Source organism: Hipposideros armiger, unplaced genomic scaffold, assembly GCF_001890085.2.
Source record: "Hipposideros armiger isolate ML-2016 unplaced genomic scaffold, ASM189008v1 scaffold_0, whole genome shotgun sequence".
NCBI classification, from domain to species: Eukaryota; Metazoa; Chordata; class Mammalia; order Chiroptera; family Hipposideridae; genus Hipposideros; species Hipposideros armiger.
The window spans coordinates 1,386,142-1,414,127 of record NW_017731350.1 but is presented as its reverse complement, the minus strand read 5'-3'; the positions used below and the strand labels follow the sequence as shown (position 1 = coordinate 1,414,127).

Genomic DNA, 27,986 nt, shown 5'->3' with positions numbered 1-27,986 from the left:
GTTTCTTAGACACTAGGCCTGCAGTTGGGGTTTCCTGCCATTAGGAGGTAGTGACTTTTTTTCCTTTCTGATCATGCTACATAATCCAACCCTAACGTTATAGACAGAGTTTACCTGGGATAAAGATTCTAGTATGATTTTCCTTTTTAGAAATAAAATTATTGCATAGAATAACTAGCCTTAAATTCGAAGGCTTGATATCTGTATTTTAAAGCAATTGATGTAGAGAGAAATCTAAAAGAAAGTGGAAGTCTAGGTATAATTAAGTAAGTGTTCTGTTCGCCCGGCAGCCCCATTGCCAGAGTGTCTAAAAGAGGAGCTCTCCATTCTTTTCTTGCACTTCTGTCCTTAAACGTACAAATCCCCGGGCTAATGCATGGCCTCTGGCTCTGTGGCTTCCCACAGTGCCCTTCCATCTCTTTAACACGTTAGCCTCTTGAAAAAAGCTTGCGGGAAGAGTGGGGTAGAGGTGAGCCTCTCGTCTCCGGTTCTCCTCCCCTGCTTTCCTGTCTTTTATGAATTTATAAGATATTCAGAACCTATTGCATGCCTGGGATGGAGCCAGGTCCTGAAGCTACAAAGATAAATAAGAAAGATGAGTTTCTACCCTTGAACTGCTCACAGTCTAGGGATGGAGAGCCACATATGAGATAGTAAATCATGCTACACCATAGAAAGTGCTGTGTTTGAGTTCTGAACAAAGCACATTAGAATAGAAGAGAGGGCTAGTAACTTCCTGAAAGGCTAGGGAGTAGGGTTTCACCAAGGCCTGATGATGGCTGAGCTAGGTATTAAAGAAGGCCTTGGAGTTTGCCAGGTGGCAAAGGTGATAGCAAAAGAGAGTACTGCACCTTCATAGCTTAAGAGAAGAGAAAGATGCCAAAAGCATGTGCTCCAGTGACTTTTTTTTTTTTGTTTCAATGAAAAAAGAACTATTTTCTGTTTTTCCCCTTAGAGAGTTATAAAATGCAAGAGAAAGGAAAAGCACGGGCAAGCAAGCCGTCCTCCCCCTAATAATGCCGATAGAAGCTCCTGGATTAGGTGTTCCATGAAACTGAAGTGCGGTAGCAAAGCTTAGTCATTACATACTTGTGGCCAGTCCCTTAGAAATGAATCTCCAAAAGAACAGATAAAAAAGGTACTTCCTCAGAGCAGCTTTCTTGAAATGATTCTGTTTCTTCTTAACAGAACATTTTAAGCAGAACACTTAGAGCTTTGGGGACAAAGATATAAAGTGATTTCATCTCAGTGTTACCCCTTAATTCATTATGTAAATAAAGGGCAGTGGTAATGGCAATTAAAATATTTGAAATTGATGTGCGGAATGCAGTCTATACGTACGATTTGGTTCTCAAAGTCTACCGTAATACTTTTTTTGGATTGGTAATAAAATGAGTTTGTATTCCTTGAGCAAACAATAGCCAAAACCTTCAGAGGGTACCACAGAATTTCATTTTAATATCATCTGAATTTCCTAGTCATCACCAAAGAAGAGAGTAGTTAGGTTGGTTTGGGGAGCTTCAAGAGAGCAACTGCCATCTTTGTGTTGAGTTCAGTTGGGACTTAAAAAAAATTTTTTTTAAGATTTTTTTATTGGGGAATTGGGGGATGGGAACAGTGCTGGGGAATTGGGGGAAGGGGAACAGACAAGTTGCTTTCCTTTTGTTCTTCAGTCTAGTTGTGGAGGACGTCGCTTCACTGGCCCAAGTTGGCACCATCATTGCGCTCTTCCCAGGCGAGGCAGATCAGTCGCCGGCTTCTGGACGGCCGCTCACGGGGGCTGCTGGCCGCTCACGCTGGCTCCTGGCTACACACGGTAGCCCATGGCAACCCACTGCAGCAGGGGCTGCAGCCTACACCGTCGCCGGCGACTCATGGCAGCCCAGCTCCAGGTTGAGCTGTTGTTCAGCATCTTAGCTGTAGAGGGCGGTGTCACTGGCCCTCATATGTGGGATCCGAACTGGGGCCCTCTGGCATCCCAAGCGAGTTCTTAACCATCGCGCCACTCGGCCGGCCCTTAAAAATAATTTTTTAAAGAAAGTTTTCTAGTATACACAAAACCAGAGAACCATAGTATAATGGTCATCCTCCATATTTAACATTTTTGCCATACTTCATCTAGCCTCTCTTCTTCATTCATTTGTGTGTATATAGGCCCATGTGCGTAGCTCTATGTAACTTTGTCAAGTGTAGTTTCATACAGCCACCGCCACAACCATGATCCAGAGCTGTTACATCAGCACAAAAGAACTCTTCTGTGCTATCTTTTTGTATCAGCATTATATTTAGGTAGCTTTGTATGTATGTATTTTTAGAGAACAACAATTGATGGTAATGTGCTTTTAATCTTGGTCTCCATATTCATTACTATTCTATAGTAATGTGATTAATTTTTGTGTGGTGATCCTGCATCCTACAACCTTGCTGAATTCGTGTATTAGAACTATGAGCTTTTTATAAATCCTTTGAGATGTTCTACATAGAAAATCATGTCGTCTCCAAATAAGGACAGTTTTATTTTTCCTTTCTGACCTGTATGCCTTTATTTTATTTTCTTGCCTTAGTGCATCATCTAGGACTCCTGGTCCTATGTTGAATAAGGGTAGTGCAAGCAGACATTCTTGCCCTTTTCCTGATCCTAGGTGGGGAAGCATTCAGTCTTTTACCATTAAGCATGGTGTTTGCTGGAGAATTTTTGTAGATGCTCTTTATCAAGTTGAGGAAATTTTCCTTTATGACTAGTTTACTGGGAGTTTTATCATGAATGGTTGTTGGAGTTTGTCAAATTTTTTTCTGCATCTATTGATATGCTTATATAATTTGGCAAATGAAATCTATCCTGTAACTGCTGCCTTCCCCAGTGCTTATTGCAGGCTTCATATTGTCAGTGGTCAACTATGATAAATTTAAAGACGAAGATGATTCCAGAGAAAGCAGTTTGGGATATGATTCATGTTATTGTTAATTCTACATTGATCATATGTCAAGAAGAGTTGATCAGATACTTGTTGAAGGTCTGGCCTTTGAGGCTCTTTCCTTTCTTAGCATTGTTGTAATATTTATTGAGGCAGGTCCAGAGCAGAGAGATAAAAGAGCATGAACTTTGGAATCAGACTTTATTCTAATATGGCCTTCGTCATTTTCTACGTATGTGTGACTTTATGCAAAGTACAGTCATACTTTGGTTTGCGAGCATAATTCATTTCGAAAGCAAACTACTTGTATTGCAAGACATCGCTCATTTACCGTGTTAAAATGTATTAGAAATGTTGGCTCGTCTTGTGGAACACTCACAAACCACGTAACTCTCAATCCAAGGTTTTACTGTACTTGTCTAAGCCTCAGTTTCCTCATCTGTAAAATGGAACTAACTATGTTGTGAGGATTAAATGAGGTGAGATATATATACATATATATATATATATATATACTGCTTAACATGTAATAGGTATTTAATAAGTGTTAACTGTTACAGGATTCACATATTTCACAACAATTTATTAAACTTATTTACATTCTAAGCACTGTGCTGGGCTTTGGGATGAGACAAGCATTACATGAAGCACAGATTCAATCTTAGAAGAATGTGCCATTTAATTTTTAAATATCCCATACGTTTGAATGAATGAATGACAACTTCATTCTCTTCCACCCATCCAATACCAGGCAGTCTTTGGTCCTTAACTTCTCCCTCATTCCCTTTGTACCTGTCCTCTTTCTCCCTCCCGCTTTTCCTCTCTCCTCCTCACCTCCCTGATTTTTGGTAACCATCATGCTGTCCTAGGTGAGCCAGCTTCCACCCCTCCAGTCTTGCCTCCTCTCATAGGAATTTCCTCTTTCTCTTTCTCCGTCATTTTATTTTTTCAGGTACTCTTAGTTCCCCTAATTATATTTTGAGCCCTCTTTCTCTTTAACTTCTTCTGTTTCCTTAGAGAACCTCAACACAGCCCAGCGACCTCAGGACAGCCCCGCCTCACCGTGTGCTCTCCTCCTTATGAGCCAAAAATGATTATGATCGTGACTAAGCTATCTGAGAGACACCTGAATCGAAAGTCATAGTAATAAAAGAATTAGTGACATTAACCTCTAAAAGCCTTGATGGTGCCCAGAATTCCTTAATAGAATCTCCACTAAATTTTCCATTTTTCTCCTCATTTTCTTCTAATCAAACCTTCTTTTTCTCAAATTACAGCATCAAGATAAATTAAAAGCACCAACTTAATTTTTCTTTAATTGCCACATTTCAAAAGAATTCATTTTTATTATTTCCTCAATGCAATTTTACAGTATGTCTGCCACTTTGTGTATTTTTAAAAACTTGAGTGGATTGGCCTAAGAGTCTAACCTCCATTACATTATTTCTAAAGGAAAATGCATTTCCTAAACTCACAAACACGCCAACTGCTTTGGGAACCCACTTTATTGGTAAGTGGGATACTCCCTGTCCTAAATGTTCCAACTTGTAGAGGATTGCAGTCCTTCCAGGTATGTTAGGGAACCAAACCAGCCTGTAGGCGCAGTATTTGGTTCGTCCTCCTTGGAAAGAAAACCATCTAATTAGAGTCGCCATGACAACTCTGTTTTCATGCAGTATAACAGACCTGTTGACCTCAAGTTAAGGTTGATGGAGCACATGTACTTGTTGGTGACAGAAACCATCATCCAAGATCTTAGATCATGGCTCCATTTCCCTCATGGCTTCTAATGTATGCCCCTAACAAGCATTCATTAAACACTTATTATGTGAAGAGCTTATAGAAACCCATGAACTACCTACTGTAAGAAGAAAGAAGCATGATAAAACTCTCTCACAGACATAGAATAAAATTCAGACCCTTACCATCACCTTCGTAATCCAGCCCCACGAGCACATTTGACCCTCGCCTCCCCCCTGCTCTGGTGCCCTTCACTTTGGCCACATTGGCCTCTTTCTGTGCTTCAAGCACTCAGGGCCTGTTGCTATCTTTGGGCGTTTGCACTTGTTGTTCCCTCTCCCAGAAAGACTTTCCCCCCAGATGTTTACTTGTTTGGCTCCATTTTATCACTGGCTCTGTTTAAATTTATTCTTTCCCTCATGGCCCTAAAGTTGCCTCCTGCCACCTTCCCATATCCACAGGCACACCCTTCCACATTGTGATAGTTTGTTTCCTTCGTAGTGCTTTCTGTCCTCTTTGGTTACTTGAGTATCATTTTATTATTGCATTGTCTCTTAGAATTTAAATTCCACAAGAGCAAGAATTGTATTGATTGTATTGTCTACCATGTCTGTTAATATTTGTTGAATGAATGAAGAGTGGGGTGATAAATTCTGTGGTGGTCAAGAAAGGCTTCAAACAGACATTCATGCTCAGCAGTTGAAACACCGTCGTTTCTTTTCAAGTATCCTTCTCTATTTTAAATAGATCAATAGCAAGTCGCTTGCTTAATGTACAATTCTCTAACAAGGCCAAAAAATAAATGGATTACTGAAAATCAAAAATGTGATTAAAATGAAAAGAAAGGAAAAGAAAGGCTTTCTGGATTGGCACTTATTTAAGGGTTTTGGAAAAGATGATGGATACGGTTGAGCAGAAAAAATGGCCAGAAGGCATGTTATGTGTGAGAAATTATTTCTATTCAGAGGCGGTATGTGGAGGGCCACCATCGTTTGTTCAGTAAGAGCCCTTTCAGCACCCAGCTGAACTGTATATAGTAAAGGCATCATCACTTGGAAGAGTGAGCATGAAGGAAGCTGGATAGATGGAATTTAGAATGTTAAGGAAACAGTTCAGATTTGACCAGAGAGACACAGGGGACCATCCTAGATTTCAGAAACTAAAAAGTGGGCCTACAGTAGGGAAAGCCGAAAGCCTAACAGGCTTAAGCAATTCTCTATTTGAAAAAACATGTCTAAAGTTGTGGAGTTGGGGTGGGGGGAGAAAAGGAGGGGCCAGTTAGACTAGTGACTTAGGAAGTTCAAAAAGAACCCCTTTAACTACACTTCCTCCAGGGCAAATTGTTTTTGTAAGTTCATTAAAAGTGTGATTTTTCAAGCATTTGACAGTAGATGTCTACTAAATGAATTAATTTTTTACTTTGATTTGAATGTTGATTTTCTTTATTATAAAAGAAACAATGAAACAAGTGCTCAAGTATTAGAACTCAATGATAATAAATGACATTTAAAACTATATGTGAGGTACTCATTAAATACCTTATGTGATTCTTTAATTCGCTTTTCACAGGAGTAGTCCTATGAGCTTTATTATCCCCATTTCACAGATGAGCAAACTGAGGCTAAGGGAAGTTTTAAACAACTTGCCCCAAGATCAATATACTACGTGGCCAAATTGGATTTCAAATCCTCATGGTCCGTCTGATTCCAGAGCAAGGGTTCTTAACCACCTCATTTTTTTGGCCCCTTCACACTTTAAGCTCATTTTTTTAAAAGTTCGTATTTTATATCATGTTATGTATCTCTGTGCTTTTATTTGAGATGCTGACTTCCCTTCTAAAAATAAATTACTTGATGTTCAGTCCACAGGTACATATTGCTTGCCTACCTTCTAGGTATTATATCCCATATTAACAACATGAATTGAAAAATCACGTAGCCCATTATATATTAATCACATTAGAGAAAACCAAACTCACTGAATTCGTATTTTCTTTCCCCAAGATTCTTTTTGTGTGTCATATAACAGTGAATCTAATATAAACGTAAGAATTGAAGGGACAAAGGGGTTTTTTGGACAATTTTTTATGTTGATATTTAAACTTAAGAGAAAAAGTTACAAGACTAGAATGAGGAATATCTTTTACCCAGTTTCACCAATTGTTTACATTTGCCCCATTTGCCTTATCACTCTCTGTATTTATATTTAGATATTATGATGATCTTTTAACTCATCCATTTGAGAATAAGTTAGGGACACGATGCACTTGACCCTAAATGCTTCAGAATGTATTTCCTAAGAACATGGACATTCTCTTACTTACATAGCCACAGTGCATTTATCACATCAGGAAATGTATCTTTGGCACAGTGCTATTATCTAATCCACAGTCATATTCTAATTTTGTCAATTTTTCCACTAATACCCTTTTAGCTATTTTTTTACCCTGGTCCAGGATCCAATCCAGGATCACACACTGCCTTTAGCCATCATGTCTCTTTGTTATTATTATGTTTTTTTAGTTTGGAACAGTTTCTCAGTCTTTTTTTATCTTCCTTGACCCTGATAGTTTTGAAGAGCACAGGCCAGTTATTTTGATCCTCAGTTTGGGTTCATTTGATGCTTCCTCACGTTTAGATTCATGTTACGAGTTATTGGCAGCAGTGCCGCAGACATGATGTGTGTCCTGAAAACATCATACCAAGAAGCACATGATGTCAGTTGTCCCTGGATTGGTGATGTTAACTTGGATCACTTAGCTTAGGTGATGTCCACAGATTTATTTACTCTGTTACTAATTTTCTCTTTGTAATTAATAATACATTTGTGGGGAGATGTGTTGAGCAGATATCCTTATCACTTTTACCCACTAGTTTTAACATCCATTGCTGATTTTCTAGCTTCATATTTTCCTCTACATTTATTAGTTGGCTTTCTACTATAAAGAAGTACCTTCCTTGTTTATTTATTTATTCGTTTATTTATTTGTATTAGAAAGGACTTATTGTTTAATTCAATGAGACATACGCCATTACTGTCATTATTTTGTTGTGGAAGGAAAGATAGCTCATCTCATCATGTTTCCTTTAAGAAACAGTTGTACTTTGAGTGCTGTATTAGGTTCCTATTGCTGCTGTAACAAATCACAACCAATTTAGCCACTTAAAACAACACAAACTTATTTTCTTACAGTTCTGTAGGTCAGAAGTCCAGTACAGTTCTCCCTGGGCTAAACTCAGGTGTGAGCGGACTGTGTTTCTTTCTGGAGGCTCTAAAACCTAAGCCCTTGCTCCCTTGGGTTGTTGGAAGAATCCAGTTCTTTGCAGTCATTGGACTGACAGATCCACATCCCTTGGCTGGGGGCCTTCTTCTGTTGTCACATCTCTCTTACCTACTCTTCTGTTTTTCCTCTTCTATTCTCATGTGATCAGATTGGGCCCACCCAGATAACCCAGGATAATATGTCAAGGTCCTTAACCTTTATCACATCTGCAAAGTCTCCTTTGTCACATATTCTCAGGTTCTGGAGATTAGGGCTCAGACATGTTTGGGGAGCCATTCTGCCCATCACAAATGACAACCCCACTCAAGGCTTGTGCAAGGAGCTTACTTTGATTTGATCAGAGAAAACGTCGGGCAGAGGATCACAAGTAAAGGTACTGTGCAGTGAGAGATGGTTTCATGTTTAGTTAAAAGGAATAGGCTTATAATTGAGAGTCGGGGCTGAGAAGAGTATGTGGCGGGAACGGCCTCAACGGCAGTGCTTGAAGGGCTGGGCGAACTGTTGAGGAGCCAAGTGAACATGTGGGGTTTAATGTCCACGTGTCCCTGTTGGGAAATGAAACTGCGGTGCTGCTGGCTGCAGGGATTTCAGTGCACCCAGGGCTGGTGACAAAAGCCATGCTGGACAGTCATGGCTCCGTGTTCCTGAGTACCCTCCCTTTTCCCATGATTTCACCAGCTAGTCACTGTTTCTTAATTTGGGGCCAGGAAAGTTTCTACATTAAAATTGGATCTCTCTGCTGTTACAGGAGTCCTTAAAAAGCATTCTTTAGTAAGATATACTCCTAGCTTTCTGAATCCAAAGAGCCTCCTGCCTGTCTACACTACTGCATTAGACCAGAGTAGAATGATAGAACGAAAAGAGACGTGAGAGTTCCTGGGTCCCATCCTCACTGTGCACAGAAGAAAACTGGACACCAGAAAAGCTAAGCGATTGCCGAAGCCCCCTCATAGCCAGATGGTCTGTGGCGGGAGGCGGGTGGGGAGCAGTGGTGACGTGTGTGGCTTCAGGAATTGAACGGCCTGTTTCAATCCAGTGTTCATCATTTACTGAATGGGTTAAGTGAGTCAGTTATTTAACCTGCCAAGGCTTACAGTTGATCTGTAAAATATATCAACCTTATGGGGCTTTTATAAGGATTAAACAAAGCTAATAGATGAAAGCTTTCTGTACAATGCCTGGCTCATGAAAAGTGCTCAATGTATGTGAGCTGTTATTACAGTTCTTCTAAATAGTAGTAGAATTCAGATCAATAATACAGAGTCCCAAAGTTCTTGGGAATGTTATTATATTGGGTTGTCGGAAAAGTCATGATGTATTCTATGTTTTTCGTTGCAAAAATGTGTCATGACTTTTCCAAAAACCCAATAGATTCCTAGCCCCAGAACCAAACTATGAAATTCTGCATGCTGTTCGGATACGTCATACATTTGGTCATTGCCCCTCCCATTACAGCTTCACGCACCAAGTTCAATGCCTTTTATTCTTTGCATTCACTTATTTGTATACCTTGGTCTCTCTCTCCCCCTCTCCCCCTCTCCCCTCTCCCCTCTCCCTCTCTCCTACAAAGGCAATATGTGCCAATTATAACCAATAAATACCAACTCCAATACCACCAAAAAAACAAAGTATACAAGGTAAAATACCATTTTTGTCACTGTCACTCCCCCTTACTCTACAACATGATCTCATCTCCAAGTGGGAAGTGGAATTAAAACCCCTCTCCATTTGAATTTTACTCAGTTGTTCTAGAACTTCTATCATTTCACCACTACTGCATGTCTGTCTGTCTGTCTGTTTCTCTCACTTATTCCCCTCTCCCCTGCCCGAGGCCTGAGGAAGGTCTGTGAGACACCCAGGCAGACCCTGTTCTCTCTGAATCCTTCCTCCTTTCTGCCTGTTTCTTTGCATTCCTTTCTGGGGGGAGGGGGGTGCTCATCAATGCTATATCCTCCTTCTTCCCTATTGGGGGCTTCTCTGCCCTGGTGGTCCCACCCTCTTCCTCAGGACAGCCAGCCTCAAGTCTTCACCTCAGTGAACAGGCCGAGGGGAAGTAGGATTTACTGGGAAATGCAAAGTTTGTAGATTCAGTATTTTCACAGTGTCGCCCCTGTTGTCTCAGGTTGGGGTTTTGTTGTTGCTGCTTTAATTTAGCCGTGAAAATGGTATGATGTATTACATATATTCTGCAGCTTGCTTTTTGCCTTTAACAATATATCATGGCCATTTTTCTAAATCAGGACCTGTAAGCCACTCTCATTCTGCCTAGTGGCTGCATGGTACTCCATTGGAAGGTTTTGCTCTAATGTCTTCAGCTCCTCCATCCACAGATATTACAGTTGTTTGAAATGTGTTTACATTTGTGATTGGTCCTGCCCGTATGAACTTACCGTTTACTCTGTCTGGCATTTGGCATCAGTCCTCACCCTTCTGAGGAGGCCCCCCAGTCCCAGAATGGGCCTGATCCAGATGCTGACTGTAGGGGACAGCCGGTTTGGTTGCTGCTCAAGTGATAGCTGCAGCTTAATAGTTCGAGGATGTGATGTAAGTGAGGTTCGGAGCTCCCCCTGACCCTGATCTCAAGTTGGTTCCTAGCGAAATGAGAAAGCATCCAGAAAAGGGAGTTTTTCTGAGTTCGCTGCAGCCCACACGGAGAGGCAGTCTTGGTCTGATTGGGAAAGAGAGGTGCTGATTTGAGCCTGGGGCCCCTCCTGAGTGGCTGGAAGCTCCAGGGGACCACTGAGCCCTGCGTACTTTGATGCTCAGGGTTTGCCGGGTGGCCCAGAAGTTGGGGCCCCTGCCCTGCCTTTCTCCTCAGAGACTATAAATATCGCATAGTGTTCTGTGGGATTGTCACTTTGGGAGAGCACCAGGACCACTCACCATATTCCTCTGTGTGAGTCAGGGTGAAATCACGGCAGGTCCATCGATGCACTTGATGTGATTTCATACATTCACACACTGTAGGTCAGGATTCAGCGGCCATGTAACTTTAAATAAGTCGTGTTTGCATTCCGCTCTATGCCATTCATATTGCTGGTAAATTTTGAGTGTTTTGGTTTTGATAGCTTAAGAAAATAAAAATTCTGAAGCAACCAAGAAAGTGAGTTGTTAGGCCAACCTCATTTATCTTTGGCCAATTAAATCAGCATTGCCCTTGTCTCGTTTACCAGAACCCACTCCCTTCCTAACTAAGCCTTTCTTCTTCTGTTGCATCTGTGCCACTGGGTTCAAGAAAGCTTCGCATCTGCACCTGAAAGCTGAGCTACCCCTACCCTGGTCCTGGGCCTCCCGCTGGGAGGTAGGCTCTTATTTACTGCCTGGCTGTTTTGAATCATCTGTTTTAGAGAATTTGATAAAAATAGTATTTAAACCGATGGATTTTTTTTAAGTAAAAGATACAGGTAAATAAATTATGATATTCAGAAACAGGTTCTCCATTCTGCACAGATGGATATTAACAGAGCTGAGCTCCCACTTTCTCCATTAGTAAGTAAACAATTTATTTAGTGAGATCAAGTGTTTTTTAAATGACAGGGATCTACTGAATACATGTTATTTTTGTTAAAATTCTGATTATGCTTATAGCCTCCTCAATCCCTCACCTCTTCAGATTCCCAGGTGTCCTTTTTCATCATCTTTTTCTCACCTCCCTCCCGCAGTGTGCTCCAGAAAAGGCTGCCCCTGCTTCCAGGTGGCTATTGGAGCCATCCAGAGTCTGGGCCCTGCTTTGGTAAAACGCTGACATCCTGTACTCACATTTGTGGACATTTCCCAGGGCAATAGCTGGCACTAGGGCCAGGCCCCTCAGCGGCAGCAGCAGAGTGTGGAGGAGAGGGGGTGCTTCTAAGCAAGCCTCTGCCTGCGGTCCCCACTGCCCTTCAGTATCCCCTGCCTTGACGCCATCACTCTGGCCTGTTGGGCAGCCATGGCGATGTGGCAGGGAGGAGGCGCTGGAAAGGGGCAGGCAGATCGTGGGCAGATCAGGGAACAACATGGGTGATCTGGCTTTTAAAGGTGGAGCAGGGCCAGGCTGAATGTTGCCAAAATTGGCAGCAGTTTCACCTATTAGTTGAGAAGGGCTTTAACTTCTGAGGAGAAAAGATTCCCCCTTCTGTATGTTTGACACAGTGACTCTGATGCTGGGTTGGGAGCATTGGAAAATCTATTTAGTCCATATCAGAACCAGCTATAGGGTTTTGGGGTTTTTGGTTTTGTGTTTTTCCCCCAAATCCCACATTTCTCCACCCTGAGATTCTAACATGCTACCCTAGAACAGGAATGGGCAAGAGATATCTCTTTCCCTCCCCCTTCCCTTCTCCCCAGAAGAATCTTGGGAGACATGTCATATTACGTGGGTGTGCTGGGGCAGATGAGGGTGGAGAGTCACTGCTCGGTGGCTTTTGGGTCCAGACTGCTCACATTGGCCAGAGATAATGTTCAAAAGCAGGCCGGCTTCGCCATGAGCCAGGATGCCACTGGACTACTCCATGTGCACCAAACCCAAACACCAACAAAAATACCTACCGAGTTAGTCACCAAAGATAAAATCACTACATCAGAAGTGCTCACCCTCTAACTGGTGTTTTCATTCTGTGATGAACATTAGCCAGCTGGTGGTGAACATTAACTATAACACATATATCCTGAGGACATGGAGTAGTGACTTCCCAGCATTTGGAATTGTGGCACCTTCTTGTTGTCCCTGAATGGTTTTTATGTCGGACATATGTTTTTAATTTTTTTTAAAACCCACTCTAACTTTGCACAGCCCTTTTGTGATAGCTACAGACATCTTGAGTGTCACAGAGCCAAACCCCGGAATCGCTGCCAGTAAGCTGAATGTGTCTTTTAAATTTCTGCAAGCGAAGGCAATCTAAACTTTCTTTGGCTTACTAAAATTTGGGGTGCTTTGTGCTTCAGTCTGTGGTACTTGGAGGGATTCTCGCTCTCGCAGTGGCAGAAGCACCGCTAAAAATTGCTCGAGACACAGCTGTAGGCCTCGGCTGACAGTCCCCAGCTCTCACAAAGCTGAAGGTTTGGCCCACGAGCCATTGAGAAGCCAACATCCCCGTCCTAAGTACAGGCCTAGCCCAAGGTTAACAGTAAGACCAACATTTTGTTGCTTCATTTTCCTATTAAGCTCTGGGTTGCTGATTGAAGCAGAATTCCAATGTATTGACACACCACCACATTGTTAACACGATAGGGAGGATTTGATTATGGGAGAACAAGTCTAAAAACGGTAAATTGACAAAAAAAAAAAATCTTGGGGCCTTTGCTTTTCAAGGCAGCTTTTGCGGTTGCATTCCTTTATTTGATGTGGTTCCCTCCTTCTCCTGTGCCAAACGGTGCAATGTGGAAAAATGATGAAGTTGCAAAAAAAAAAAAAGGGCTAGGGAGGGGCCCGGGGAGATAGGGAGTGAACTGTTTAGTAACAAGAGAAAGAAAACAGAGCTTAGGGATCAAAGACAAAAATACCTGTTTCTCCAAGCAGGAAGAAGAAAGAAACACAGGATTTCTTTCTCGGTGCCTGGGTGAAGACTGAGCCCCCTGGCAGCTGGCGCCTTTCAGGCCAAGTACGCTGAGCACAGTAGGCAGGGAGGCCATAGCTGCCTGTAGGTGACTTGAGCAGCAGCTTGAGAAAGTCAAGGCTGAGTGCCCTGGGTTACAGAGAAGAGCAGGGTTAACCAGGTAAGGGCCCCAGGGAAGAGGGGTGGAGAACAAAGCCCGTCTTCCATCATCAGATTATGGGATGGAACAGGAACACGTTTTAACACCAGCCAACCTTGGAGGCAAGTCCTAAAACAAGCATTGGAATCTAAATGAGGAAAAATGTTTCCATGCAGGAACAGGATTTTATTTATTTACGATTTTCATGCTGGGCAGCTTTTCTATTGTGTGGTTTGTGACTACCCAAAAGTGACATTTTCTGAGTTTTAAAATGATCTCTTTTGCACTGTGAAAAGAGCATATATGATTCATCTTAATATTTCTGAGGATCAGTCACCAGCTAACAGCCAGTATTTGGGGTGGGAGGAGGATTTTGTAGGCAGCTCTTCACCTAGCATAGAAGTCAGAAGCACCGGAATATGCCTCGAGCTTCGTTCAAAATCATATAAATAGCTCTTTCTTGCACAGTTCCAATCCAGTGTCATTAGGGGCACTCCCACAGTCCACGAGGTGCCTAATGCTCACCTCACCCGTGCCTGGAAGAGGCTAATGTTGCGGTTTAGCTGCTGGCCGAATATGGTTTCTAGGAGGATTGACCAAAGGGCCTGCTTTTAATTTTTGTTAACTAATCTAGGTCTTTTTGTCTGTTTCCACCTAGATATTTCCCCCTAACTTGAGCATCTGTAGAACTGTCAAATGATCCTAAATCCTAGATCAAGAGTCAGCAAACTCAACCTAGTACCCAAATCTGGCCTGCAGCCCACTTTTTATGGCCCACAAGCTAAGAATGGTTTTCACATTTTTCAGATGGTTACTAAAACATTTAAACAGTAGTAAAAATTATTTGAAATTCACAGTTCGGTGTCCATAAATAAAATTTTATTGGAACACAGATGTGCTCATTTGCTTACGTATTGTCTATGGCCCTTTTTGTGCTACGACCTCAGAGTCGAGTGGCTGTGACAGAGACCTTGTGGCTGCAAAGTATAGACTTGCTACCTGGCTCTTTACTGAAAAGGTTTGCCGACCCCTGTCCTAGACCCTTAAAACCTTCCTTTTCGCCATGACTATTTCAGAAAAGATATATATATATATATATATATATATATATATTACTGATTTTGAATGTCCATTCTGGAAATTTGACTTCCATATTTTTCCCTATATTCACCCGATTTTAATACCACAAATATTTATTGAGTTGCTACTATGAACTTGAGATTCTTCTTGTTTCTGGTGTTACAGCAGTGAATATAACAAAGATCCCCATTCTAGAGGAGTTTATATTCTAGTGAAGGCTGATGGGGGGAGACAATTAAACAAATACAATATGTAGAATGTCTTATGGAAATATATGCCATAATAAAAGTAAAACAAAGAAGAGGGGACACCGGAGATGGAAATGGGTTCTTTTAGATAGGTTGTTGAGGAAGCAAGCCCCCCAGGTGGCTGGGAAGAGAGTTTCGGGCAGAGGGAACAGCAGGAGAACTGGGCCTGCGCTCTGAGCGGGGAGCAGCCCCGGTCTATGCGGGAGGCAGGAATCCAAATGAGGAGCTATGGTGGCTTGGACCCAGCTAATTGAATGTGGGGTGTGGGACAGAGGAGTCAGGATGACTGAGGTTTCTGGTCGGAGAGCCCATAGGTTGGACCCGCCATTGACTGAAATGGGATGAGTGGGAAGCAGTAGGCTTTGCAGGGAGGGTTTGCTCGTGAGCAGGTCAAGTTTGAGGTGCATTTTAGACATCCCAGTGGAGGTGCTGTGTAGGCAGTTGGCTATAGAGTCCCAAGTTAAAGAAAGACCTGAGCTAGAGTATAAATCTGGAAGTTATCAGTATAAAAGTATGATACGAGTATGTTAAGCAGTGAGATTTGTGTGCATGAAGTTGCCTAATGCTGTTTATGTGCCTGAGCCTTGAGTTGGTTCCAGTAAGCAGGAGGCAGGCGTGTGCCCTTCTCTGTCCTGGTCAGGCAGACGCATGGTTTTCCTAATTCTCTGTATCTTCCTTTGACCATCATTAAAACCTGTGTGCAACGAGGAGGAGGAGGGAGTTAGGGAAATAGTTGTGGGTTTAGTCTCAGGAACTATGGTATGCATTGATTTTTTTCCCCAGCTTTATTGAAGTATAATTGACCAATAAAATTATAAGATATTTAAAGTGTGCAGCGTGATGACTTGATACATATGTATTGATTTTTTTCAGTAAATATGTTTTAAAAGTAATTCATAGGAAGAGTAACCTCTGCCTGTTAATAGCAGAGCAGTAAAGCCATTCATTGGAGCCTTAAAATTGTGAATTTATAACAAACTCAGTAAATTCACTCATTCCTGTTGACTGGTATTTGAAAATAGTTCCACTTCTTAAGAAATTGTGATGGAATCAACTTCAAGTAATAGGCAAGGGATCAAAATGCAACAAAAGGAAAAAAGCTTTTCTCTCCCTTAGCCTGTTTGGGCATTATAATAAATATTTCACACCAGATCTTAATAGAACATCTGCTAAATCCATTATTGTTTGGGGGGGGGGAGGGCTTACTTTAAATGCTTTTCACATGCTAACAAAATCCTGATGGTGGACATCTGTTAAGATTACTGTCCCTTAAAGGCTTTTTTGAGATGTTAACAAACTTAAAAAGCACATTTCTGAATAAAAACTTAGTGTTCATGTCATTAGACCTACTCTGTTTTCAGTTATAATATTCTCATCATTTGTATTTCTTTCAATGTAAAGCTTCCATGCATTTCACTTCCTCCCTGCTGGAAAGTGTGCATCAGGTCCTTGGCCCTCAGAGTTCTGCCAGGTTTCCGGGGGGTTCATTTGCCTAGAATCAAAAAGGCGCTCGTCACTTAAGTTCAGGTCCCTAAATAAGTTTCATAAATGTTCCTGGAGACAGCCTCAGGGGCTCCATTGTCAGCCCAGGTATCCAAGCCAGAAGAAGCTCGATGACTCGGACACATATGGAACCAGACGTCAGGTCTGCAAATAAGGATTCAGAAGTCACAAAAGTGATAATAACCGAAAACCTGAGAGTGGGGCAGATTTAGGTCAGAGAGACCTGGATTTAGACGCCTCTGCCATTGACCACCTTTGTGACCTTAGAGAGGTTATGTCGTTTCTCTTAAGTTCCAGCCTTCTCATCTGTCAAAAAGGAAAACCCCTCTCCGTAGACTGGTGTGCAGAAGAGATGATAATATAGGCAAAGCACCTTGTACAGTGCCTCATACATCGTGCTTCGTAAAGACAGCTGTTATTATTCACTACTCTTCTGTGGAGAATTCTTTTACCAGCTAAATGCCTCCTGTTGCCTTTTAAACTGTCTTCATGTACGCTGTGCCTAAGCGAAGGACAGCTGATTTACATTATCCATACAGTATGCATTCACATTTTTAAATGACTCTATTGAATAACTCCGTAACCTTCTAAGTAATTTAATTTAGCAATCTCAGCTTCTTTAGGCTACTCCAGAGGAACAGTTTCCGAGTGTTGAACCATATTATCGTTGTCTGAGAACATTTCCATATTTATATATCTCTCTAAAAATGGGACACAAGAAATGGAATACAGTGCTCTACTGTACAGCAGACCTGGGAGTAGACCACGCTAAATACAGACCTGGCTTATACTGTGAAGTGTGTTTAGTGGAAACATTAGATCAGTAGCACATGTAATAGGACCAGGCTGACGTCGGTGCTTCAGTGAACCTCTCATCCAGTTTGACTGCCCAGGTTTTCTCTTATTCGTAAGCTTAAACCTGTCATTCTGATCTTTTATTTTCTTCTCCTGTGACACTCATTGAGATTTTTTTCCATTTTGAATTATACCTTGATTTTGTGTAACTGAGAGAAAGATCAAGAGACTCTTGAGATGGCTCAACGTTGGATCTATAAAATAAGATGAAGGCTAACAATAGCTCTAGAAAATGCTTTACTAGGAGAAAGAAAATCCAGTTTTGTTTTTTTAAAATGTCCCTCCTTAATGTAGTATTTACATACTTCTGGGTTTTCAGAACCTATATGTGACTTTTTTTTTAAATCTCTGATAGCTTAAGAAAAAGTGAGATGATAAGGTGATGAATTTTATAGAAAAAAGCTTTTTTGAGGATAATTTCAGCCACGTATACCACTGTTTCAGTATATAGGCAGATTAGAGTTTTTAAAACTTCACACCATCTTTCTATGAAAGATTTCTAATGGAAAAGGACAGAGGCTTTGGAACCAGAAAGACTGGGATTAAAGCCCATCTTTGCATCTTGGACAAGATACTTAGACTCTTTGAACCTCAGTTTCTTCATCTGCAAATTGGACCAGTTAAGTCTCCTTGGCAGGGTGGTTGTGAGGTTTAGAGATAATGAAATGCCTAGCCAAGTGCCTGGCAAAAGTGGCTACTCAATAAATAACAGTGACTTTCGTTTTATTGTAATGGCTCTCCTGGCTGGCCACCAGGAAACATCCTCTGGCATCATAAAGTGCCCCAGATTCTTGAGGTCGCTGGCATTCCTCTACCTTGAAATAGTGCCTTAGTCACATAGTCAGAATGGGAAACTCAACACTTTAAACAGAATTAGGCATAGAGTTAGTGTTAGCTGAACTGCATTGAAGGCTCACCTTCCTTAGGCTCTCTCTTAGCTTGAGAGCTAGTGGCAGCTTGTGTCCACCTACCCTGGAAGTTCCCCATTTCCGTGCTTTAACTTCCAACACTCCCCTGAATCATACTGTGGAGGAGGCAACCAGGTCAACTTCCTCTCCCTCAGAGCCCGATTCAAAGGGCACGCAGGACACTAAGGCTGATCCAGGCGTCTCTACAGCGCCTTGATGTAACCCTTGGACACACAGAACACTCAAGCAAGACGCGTTGTAGGATAAAGTCTCCCTTGGAGTGCTTGGTGCTATTTTAATATTAGTGGAACTCTAATTGTTACTCCAAACCTTTCATCACTGAGAGAGCTGGGTCTTTTTGAGAGCAGTGTTATCCCCACTGCCCTGAGAACGTGGAGTAGAACCAAAGAGCAAACTTGGCAGAAGCAAGAACTATAATTGAGAATCACTGGCCTTTCTGGTTTTCTCCAGTGCCAAATGATGTTTTGCTCATTTTTATTTGTCCAGTAAGGTAGCACCCCACAGAGGGAAGAGACAGTTGCTATCCCTTAATGGGCCCAAATCATAATGCCATTGTCCCAGGTTAAGCTTTCAGACGGCTGACTCCCTCCATTTTTTTCAAGTCAAAATGCTCAAAAATACTTTTCTGTTATAGCGTGATAGCCAGGGCACGTCTTCAGTGTTAGACACTCTGAATATCTGCAGACAGAGCAATGTTCACAAAAGGCTGTATGAGCTGTATTTGCACGGAAAACAATAGCATTAATACATTTAACATGGGCAGTTCCTGCATTTGACTTTTAGAGCCAACGAGACAGACCTGGACATGCTTTTCTGGTTACCTTTTGAGCTGTTGATCTCCATTGTTGGAAAGGCTTCTCAAACTCTGGCCTTGTCTTTCTAGTTTCTATCTACAGTTTCAGTTCTAAGAATTATCAGCTAATTTCCTGTTTCATTTTGGTCCATAATAGAGATAGAAAGTACTTTCTCAAGACAGCCCTTTTTACCTCTCTCTCTCCTCCCAAGTTCAGCCTGACACTTGGCCACACCAGTTTACTTTTCCTTACCTTTTACCCCCACTTTCTCACTGCACCGCTCTAGAGATCAGAAGAATCAACAGCAAGTGGTCGCTTTCATCTCCTTCTCCCCCCGCCCCCCAGCCCCAACTCAGCCACTTAGTGGGTTATTCAGGCCCTGCCTTCTCTTCAGCCAGCCCTGCATTCCTGGGGATAGCTGAGTGTGTCCTGGAATCTCCGCACAGAGGGAGCTTTCTGTTGGACATGCTCAGCCCCATATTTTTTGATTCATGAATATTAAATAATTAGAAACACAAGGCCTTACCTCCATCTTGCGCCCTTTAAAAACATAATAGCTCTTTTATTTCATGGCACTTAACTTTGTTTATTCAGCATGATCAGGGCAGCATTCAGGCTGTAGCAGCAAGCTGTTAAATATTTACCCACGAAGAGGGTATTTATACATGAGTCAGCAGCACTTATCAGTGTGTGACGCTGGAAGTCAGGTTCAGTCCCCTCACAAGCTAAGAAACCACTGTACTGAGTTAAGGAGAGGCTGCAGTTAAGAGTCCGTTAAAAATAAATTCTCATTTAGAACTATTCTCCTTAGTATCTGGAGTGCTTCACACGTTGAGACTTACCCTGCACAGCTAACTAAGTCACTCACGATTAGACATGACAAAGGGTTGGCGCCTCACATCTAAGTTGGGGGTCCAGTTGTTTGATGGCTGAGGTGGGAGAGTCCTGAGGCATGAACAAAACCGAGAGGACTGCTCACCCTGCTGCTGTGTGCAAGATTGTGAAGGGAGACGAGCTGTGTGTCACGGTGCCTGTGTCAGCGGTGGTCTGAGTGCTTCTAGAAGCCCTGTAGTCTCATTGGAACCCCAACCCAGCTCACTGGTAGCCAGACCGACTGTTTCTTTCCATCTCTGTAGACCTTCCAAGATTAAAACTCCCCTGCTCTCAGGGAAGCACGTAATTCCACAGTGACAGCATGGACGCCCGTGACAGGCAGGCTGGAGTTCAGATCTTGGCTTTCCCATTTTTCTAGCTGGGTGAACCCGAGGAAATTTCTTCTGTTCGCCGAGCCTTGATTTCTTCACCTGTAATATTATAGCGAGAATTCCCACCTCATTGAATGGTGCAATTAAATTAGATCAGGAGAAAGCACCTAGCAACAAGTGTTAGTGCTTGATAATCACAGAAGCGGAGTATAGAGATGGGCCTGGCAGCCAAGCAGCTGGTCTTTGAATTTCCCGGCACCCCCGCTTCTTTCTGTCATTATAGGTAATTTTTGTTTAATGGCTGTATTTCAGAAGGAAGGAGAGAGACAGAGAGAGCGAGATTGATTGCAGGGTTACCCACAGTCTATTTTCATTCCTTATATTCAATTTAGTGAACGATTAAGGACTTATCCTGGAATATTTTATATAGGTCAGAGCCATTACAATCAATTCCAGGGAATTATCTAAATTATTTTATTTTTTGGAATTTTATTATGCTAAGGATTGTTGCTCTAAGTAAGCTGTGAGAAGCCTGGATCTCAGGATTGTCTGTGTTATGCAGATATTTCACTAGTAACAACAAGATATAAATATTGGATTTTTTTATGTTATAGAATTTTCTTCTTTATCAATTTTCCATCCTGATGGTACCATTAGAACCTCTGGTTAGATGTATGCCTTCTGTGTACTTTTTCATTAAAAAAGGGGATAAAAAGCCTACCTGCAGTTCACAAGAAGTCATAGGAATTTTCCTAGCCTTCCTTCTTCAGTTTAGGCTAAATCCCATTCAACATCTACTCTGAGAGGAGCAAACAGAAATGATGTTCTCGCTGATTCTGAGCAGTTGCAGAGTGTAGATGATTCATTAATGTCATACTTAGTCAAATGCTGTCTTCTGATTTTCTCAGTTGTCAGAGTTGTTGTGCTTTTTATGTAGAGTAGAAAAACGTGTTTTTTCATCTGAGTAGGAAAAGTCAGTGGCGAATATTTTCACTTCATGTTGGCCACCTCACATCACCTGAGATTTTGTTTGTTGGGATTTTTCATTCCCATAAATAAATAAAGATAATATTCATTTTTTACCAGAAAAGTTAATTTCAGAAATCTGTAGTCAATAGGAAGACAGGCTGGCCTGGAGTCCTTGCAGTAGTTATGTGTATTATTCCCTGTTTTACAGACTCTAGACTGAGTCCATCTGCTCTAAACAATTCAGGAATGGTTTTCTATACTGTTACTGTGAAACGTTTGCTTCCTTTACAGTCTTGTAACTGCAGGAACTTGGAAAATGAATAATCACAGCATTAAGGGATTTTAGGGGTCTTTTTACATCCCGTCATATTACAGAGAGGGTTTAAGGGGCTTACAGAAATATATAGTTCATTAAAATAAAATTCAATAAGAAAAGCGAATTAGGTCCAAAGGGAAGTGAGAGTAGGAAAGAAGATGAAATCAATATTAAGGATGACATACGAAATACATACTGTAAGGTTCTCAACAATTTCTTTTAATAATCGGATGCTGGGTAATTTAAGAAAGGGAATCTTCATGAAAGTTCTGGAAACTATTACTGGATCAACAGTGCATGTTCTTAAATCAATGATTTTTTACCGTACTTTCTTGTTTAGATGAATTGAAAATCAACATTTACTTGGACTAGTTGCAGACTTCCTACCCATATTGGCCCATATAGACATGGGGCCAGGTAGCACAGTATTTCAGAAAGTGTTTAATTAGTTGCCACCATTTAAATATTGAGAGATTAAATAATCTGGATTTTGAGCTTCACCTGAAAAATTAGGATCTGGTAAGACCAGGCTTGCATTCTTACATGTCTGAGATGGGCTGGAGTTGAGCAGTGGAGACTCTTACCCACTGTGCATAAAATTTCCACTTGTCTCCACTCATTTACATCACCCACCTGGGCTGGGTAGACCCTGGAGTTGGCAAGCCCTGCCCCAGACCACCTGCCTCACACTGAAAATGAGGAAAGTAGAGCCCAAGGAGGCAGTCCACGGCAACAAAGAGCTAGCGTTCAGTACAGTGTTATAATGTTACATCAACTCAGTTTAATTCAGCCAAGATGCTTAGTAAATGACTTATGCTTGCCGAGCACTGAATTGAGCATAAGGAACAATATAAAAGTCTAGGTTTCAGTAATAGGCACAACCCATGAATGTTGGTGAGACATTTATACATGCCAATCAAAAATTGCTAACTTATACCACTGTATGATAGGACCATTAGTTGTTATTCGTCATTAAGTGTTAGTCATGTGTAACATGAACATGCTGATGTAACAGAATGGATTGAAATATAGAAATGTAATCATAAAGTAAAGCCCATATTCCCACCATCATTAATTCAGGCAGTTGGTGGGCGGACTTTGATAAGAGAAGCCAAGTCTGTTTGGGGGTGTCACTCCTTACATTTAAATTGTTTGGGGGTGTCACTTCTTAAATTGCTTGAGCCCTAAGAGAAGTGTCCCTTGTCCCCTTGTCCCTTCAGTGCACTCGGAGGCTCCTCGGCTCTTCATATTCCGGCTTTCCCAGGAGGAGGATGTCTCATCGATTACGTCCCTCAAGTATGCCACCTGCTCACCAACAAGGTAAAAGCAGGGCCCCCGGTCCCCGCCTTGTGGGGCGCCTCTCTCCCGTGTAGCACCCACCCAGCACTGTCATGCAAGCACCATCCTGTTCACCCCATCTGCTTCGTTTCAACCTCCTTTTAACATCGGCCTTTCCTACTTGGATACAATTCATTAGTTTCTCTCCATATTTCTTTGCCTACCTTCTTCCTTTTCTAAGGATCCTGACCTCCTGTTCCAGTCTTATCTTCATCTTCTAAGTGTGTATCTCCTCCTTCTTGAATTTCCATTATGCCCTAATTATGTGCTAAATCTTACACCTTCTTATGGCTTAAAAGTTTTGCACTTCATTTTTCAATTATCTTGTGCGTGTGCGTGTGTGTGTGCGCGTGTGTGTGTGTGTGCGCGCGTGTGTGTGTGTGTGCGTGTGTGTGTCTAGTTAATATTAGGGTAATTCTATAGAGCTGCCTTCATCTCTTGCTGCTTTTGGGTACCTCACTTTTTAATTGTTCTTGATTCTCTCTGTCATGTCTAGGGGCAGTTTCTAGAGTCCTGCTCGTAGGGCCGAGGTTTCCAGGTCAGCTGGTCTTGTAGCCAGGCACATCAGATTACCTGAAGCTTCCTCTCAGCTGCATTAATGAGCCATCACACTGGCAAGAAGCTAGCTGGGTTTTGCATTAATGGTTGTCAGATATTTCTAAAAAGTGTGTCCAGCCAGTGTGTTTAGCTAAAGACTGGAGATATGAATCCACAAGCAACACTGACTTTCTTTCTTCTCCACATGGACTGACACACTTTGCTTAATTACCAAAGTGCTGTTTTCTTTGCTCCTGTTGACTTGTTCACATTGGCTTAGAAAATAAACCTTTTGTCTGTCTCCTTCATTCAAAAGATAGCTCATCTCTACATAGAAATATCTTAAAAGTACAATAATATTTCAAAGGCTTCAGTATTATGTTTTAAATGTCAGAGAAACTAAAATCTGGCAACTCGGCAATCTGTGGGCTTGGCACAGGTTCCAGGGTATTTAACTTCGTGGAGTGGTTGCTTCTCATTGGACCAAATTTCCCCAGCCTCCGCCCTCCTACCAAACTGATCAGAGGACAGAATTCTTATTTACATTGTGGGACTTTGCAGTGCCTTCAAATCTGTGGCCTAGTATTATAGAGAAAAATGCAAATTTGGTTTTCCAGAACCAAGAAGAAAAGCCTTTTTAAAGCCCTCCAAGTGAGATTAATTTCTAGTCATACACTGTCCTCAAAAAAATTATTAATTCTGTTTTCCCAGAAATGTAAGAATCAGTTCGTTTTTCTTATCTGGTTCCCTTTCATTAATTTCACTTGTCTTAAAATTGCTGCTCTTCTCCTTGCTACAAACGAGGACAGTATGGCTGCTTTTAGAAACAATCCCGTCAAATGAATTTCCATAATTACATTGGAATCTATCTTTATAGCCAGTTTTGTTGTGGGTTTCTGTTAAAATGGTTTTCTGTTTTTAAAATCAAGTACACAGAACTGTTTTCATCCCCTTTTTAAACAAAGCCACTTAAGCAAACTTATCATCTGTTTTTCTTTTCCCAAAATAACATTTCTGATCCTGCATTAAGCCTGTAAAGTAAGCACTGTTTTTATAAATTGACATAAATCCCTATTATAGAAATAGAATTGTTTTACTTTTAAAGGCTGCAACGTGACTATCAGTACCAATTGTGTCAAAGTTATTTCAAGCACTTTATCTCAAGTTTTTGTTAGCCATGGAAACTCATTGTGGCTATAGCCAGTATAAACAATTTTGAGGGTCTCTTTCTCCCACTATTTCTTGCAGCCATTATAAAGACATCATGAGGAATGTATTTTTGTGTTAAAAGCTGATGGGTAAATGACTGACTTTCAGATGCCGAGCTTACTGAGTTCACAACTTTTTATAGAATCTGTCATTTGGTGATAACAAGGAAATATAAAAAGGCTAAACAAACTCTCCTATTGCAACACTCCTAATTCTGAATATTAGGAATTTAAAAAGAAAGAATTAAGCATTGTCCTGCCTTTTCAATAGGAGTTGTGGTTCCAGATAACCAAATAGCCCTATTTGATAAGAGGAAGGCCTTTTTTACAGAGAATTCCAGGTGATAAATGCAGATGGAATGATACAATTAAAAAAATCACCGTTTTTTCAGGCCCTAATGAAATAATTGATGCAGACAAAGATCTCCAACAGATACTAAAACCATCAGGTGAAAGGTTGGTGGGGAGCTAGATCTTCACACACTTCGCAAGGGAGACTCATGGATTTCCCACTATGCCAAGGGGAAACAACTCTTTACAGTGGAGTGTTCTGGCCACCATCACCATAACTGATGATCAAACCCAGTATCACCTATGAAGCTTTGTTGCCAAAAATATTTAACCTGAATCTAATCACAGCTTTAGCTCTGACTTCCAATTTATAGGGAATACAGAGGGTAGTGGAAAAAGGAAGGAAACAATCAGAAAATCTAGACTGTAGAACATTCTACAAGATAACTAGCCCAGTATCTTTGAAAAGTCAATGTCGTGTATGCATGTGCAGGCACACACTTAGACACACGGACCCACACCCCCAGAGGTACTATTATTTTAGATCGGGGCCGGCACACTTTTGAGATGAAAGAGCCAATCCTGTCCCTCACAACAATTTAAAAATTATTCAAGAGCCATAAAATAAATGAAATCACCATTATGTGAATAATATCCTTTAAAAGTTTTATAAATGAAACTATGATAGTTTTATTTTCATCTTCAATTTTACTTCAGAGCCATGTGTACATACCCAAAGTGCCTCATGTGGCTCGCGAGCCACAGTTTGCCAACCCCTGTTCTAGATGAAAAGACTTTCTCGATTTAATTGCCTGGTCCCTGATTATATCCTGCTTTTAAAAAAAAGTGTTTCGGGGACAACTGGGAAATTTTGAAAAAGGACAGTGTACTAGATGAATTCAGAGAATGATTGCTAAATTTGTTGGGTATGATTATGATACTGTGGTTATGCGGGAAAATGTCTTGTTTTGGGAGATGCTTGCTGATGTATTTAGGACGAACCATCACGATGTCTCTAATTTCCTTTGAAATGTTTTAGTAAGATTGACTGATAGATTGATAGGTAAGTAGATGGTTAGATGAAGCAACTCGACAAAATGTTCAGTTGTTGAATATAGGTGGTGGCAATAGGGGTGTTAATTTCACTATTTGTACTTCTCTGAATCTTTGAAATTTTTCATAATTAAGCATTTAAAAATTTCCTACTCCACTTCTCAGCTTTACATTCCTATTCCAGGTGCAGTATGTGATTCAAGGGTATCACAAAAGAAGAGAGTATATTGCTGCTTTCCTCAGTCACTTTGGCACGTAAGTTCCCTGCTTCAACTATATGCCCTCACGTCCTGCTGACCCTAATGGGAAGGCTTGATTAAGAAAATAGCACTTAGTTCTTACGTATGATACCTTTTCCATGCCATTTTGATCCTTCTGGTATGTTGCTTACACTGAAGCTCCCAGGAAGATATTTTTAGCATTCTTTAGCAAATAATAAAATCACATGTCTCCCTGGAGCAGCAGTATGCCCAGCCCCACACACAGCAGAAATGATGGCAGCAGTACCTGCTCTTTACAGTTTGCACAGCACTGTCACCTCCCTCGGCTCAGTCATCGTGAGGTCAGCCAGGCAGGCATGAGTGACACATTTTACTGAAGAAAGCCCTGAAACTTTGAGAAGTTCAGTAACCTGACAGAAGTCACACACCTAAAGGCAGCAGGAACCAGCGTGGGGACCCAGGTTCTCAGGACTCAGGTCTCCTGAGAGGAACCCCACTCCCAACAGGGCCACACAGATTTGGGAAGGACGTTTAGCATTAGACACAAAAGCGATGAGGAGTTGGAAGAAGGCACCTCGAGGGCAAAGGCAGCGTGGCGCTGCGGCGGCAGGGTGGGCGTCCGTCCCGCTGCCGCCCCTGCGTTGGCCGTTTCCTTCGGTTGCCGTGGCTGTGCCGCCTTGCAGCTCCGTTTCCTTACGTGATGGCGGAGGCCTCACCACGCTTCTCCTCAGGCGGAGCTCGGGGAGAAGGAATGCGTTTCCTCACGGGCTGCTTTAAAGGGGGGACATTCTACCCACTTGGGGGACTATGCGCTAAGGGTTTTAGTAGTCTGGCTATATCTTACCTTATTCCAGAGAAGGCTTATCAATATCTGAAGATAGATACAGTAGCGCAAAATTTAAACTTTAAATAAGTAAATGAAGACATTGGGACCAAAGGAAAGTGGAAATAGGAAAGAGAAGATAAAATAACAAATGAGGCTGGCCATTCCCTGGGATATAATTTTACAAACTGTGGCATAATTATAAGCAAAATTTCTGACTCCTCAAAACAATTTCAAGAAATTTTCTCATTACCCCTAGTGGAATTTTTCATGCCTCTGAAATAGAACTGTCAATATCTAAACAGTATGACTGTCTCTCACATGAGTCTTTAATACTTAAGATTTTTTTTCAGCTTTATTTATGAACATTTTGAGAAAATACGATACGAACAGTAGTTAATAAATGTCTTCTAATTTTTGACTGAGAATATCTTTAGTATATATAATTGAAAATGAAGAAGGTAGCACAATGGCCCCCAAAGTAGGATACACACACCCCAGGGGTCCGTGCCTTCCCTCACTTCACAAATAAATGTGAAAATTGCATTTACATTTGTTTTAAAAACCTCTGTTCTTTTTAATGTACATTTTTATGTCTGTTTTACTGTGCATAAAAGACAGTAATATAGTAGGACTTATATACAACTACTAAATGATATACAAATAATACCATATTACGGTACCATATGCATTATGAAAAGCACCCTGCGCTTGTTTTTGCTTATGGGATGCAGGATCTAAAAAGTTTAGATATCAGTTTGTAACATATTGAGTTAATTATAAATTCATGGAAAGAAATATAAACTGGTGAATCTACTTCTTGACTTAAGTCAGAAATTCTGAATAATATATAGTCTTCGAGCAAATCACTTAGCCTTCAGTGTCTTCGTTCCTGTACCTTTACAATGAAATGCGTGCTACTGTTCTCTCTACTGAAACTGGGCAGCCATCAGTATTAATAGCCTGACTGGCCTGACTGGACCAGGGAGAAGCATCTGTAAGGAC

General features: G+C 41.4%; 1 protein-coding gene across 3 annotated transcripts in view; it reads left to right on the top strand.

Annotated features, from left to right (window-relative positions):
* The window catches only part of BABAM2 (BRISC and BRCA1 A complex member 2), a 374,448-nt gene that overhangs the window by 271,811 nt on the left and 74,651 nt on the right, over positions 1–27,986 (top strand). For all 3 annotated transcript variants that reach the window (XR_002125902.1, XR_002125953.1, XM_019658721.1), the window contains exons 8-9: positions 22,731–22,830; positions 26,122–26,192. Coding sequence is in view for 1 of the 3 variants with exons in the window: in XM_019658721.1 (XP_019514266.1) it covers positions 22,731–22,830; positions 26,122–26,192 (171 nt within the window). In the remaining 2 variants the exon portion in view is untranslated. The remainder of the gene's footprint in view (positions 1–22,730; positions 22,831–26,121; positions 26,193–27,986) is intronic.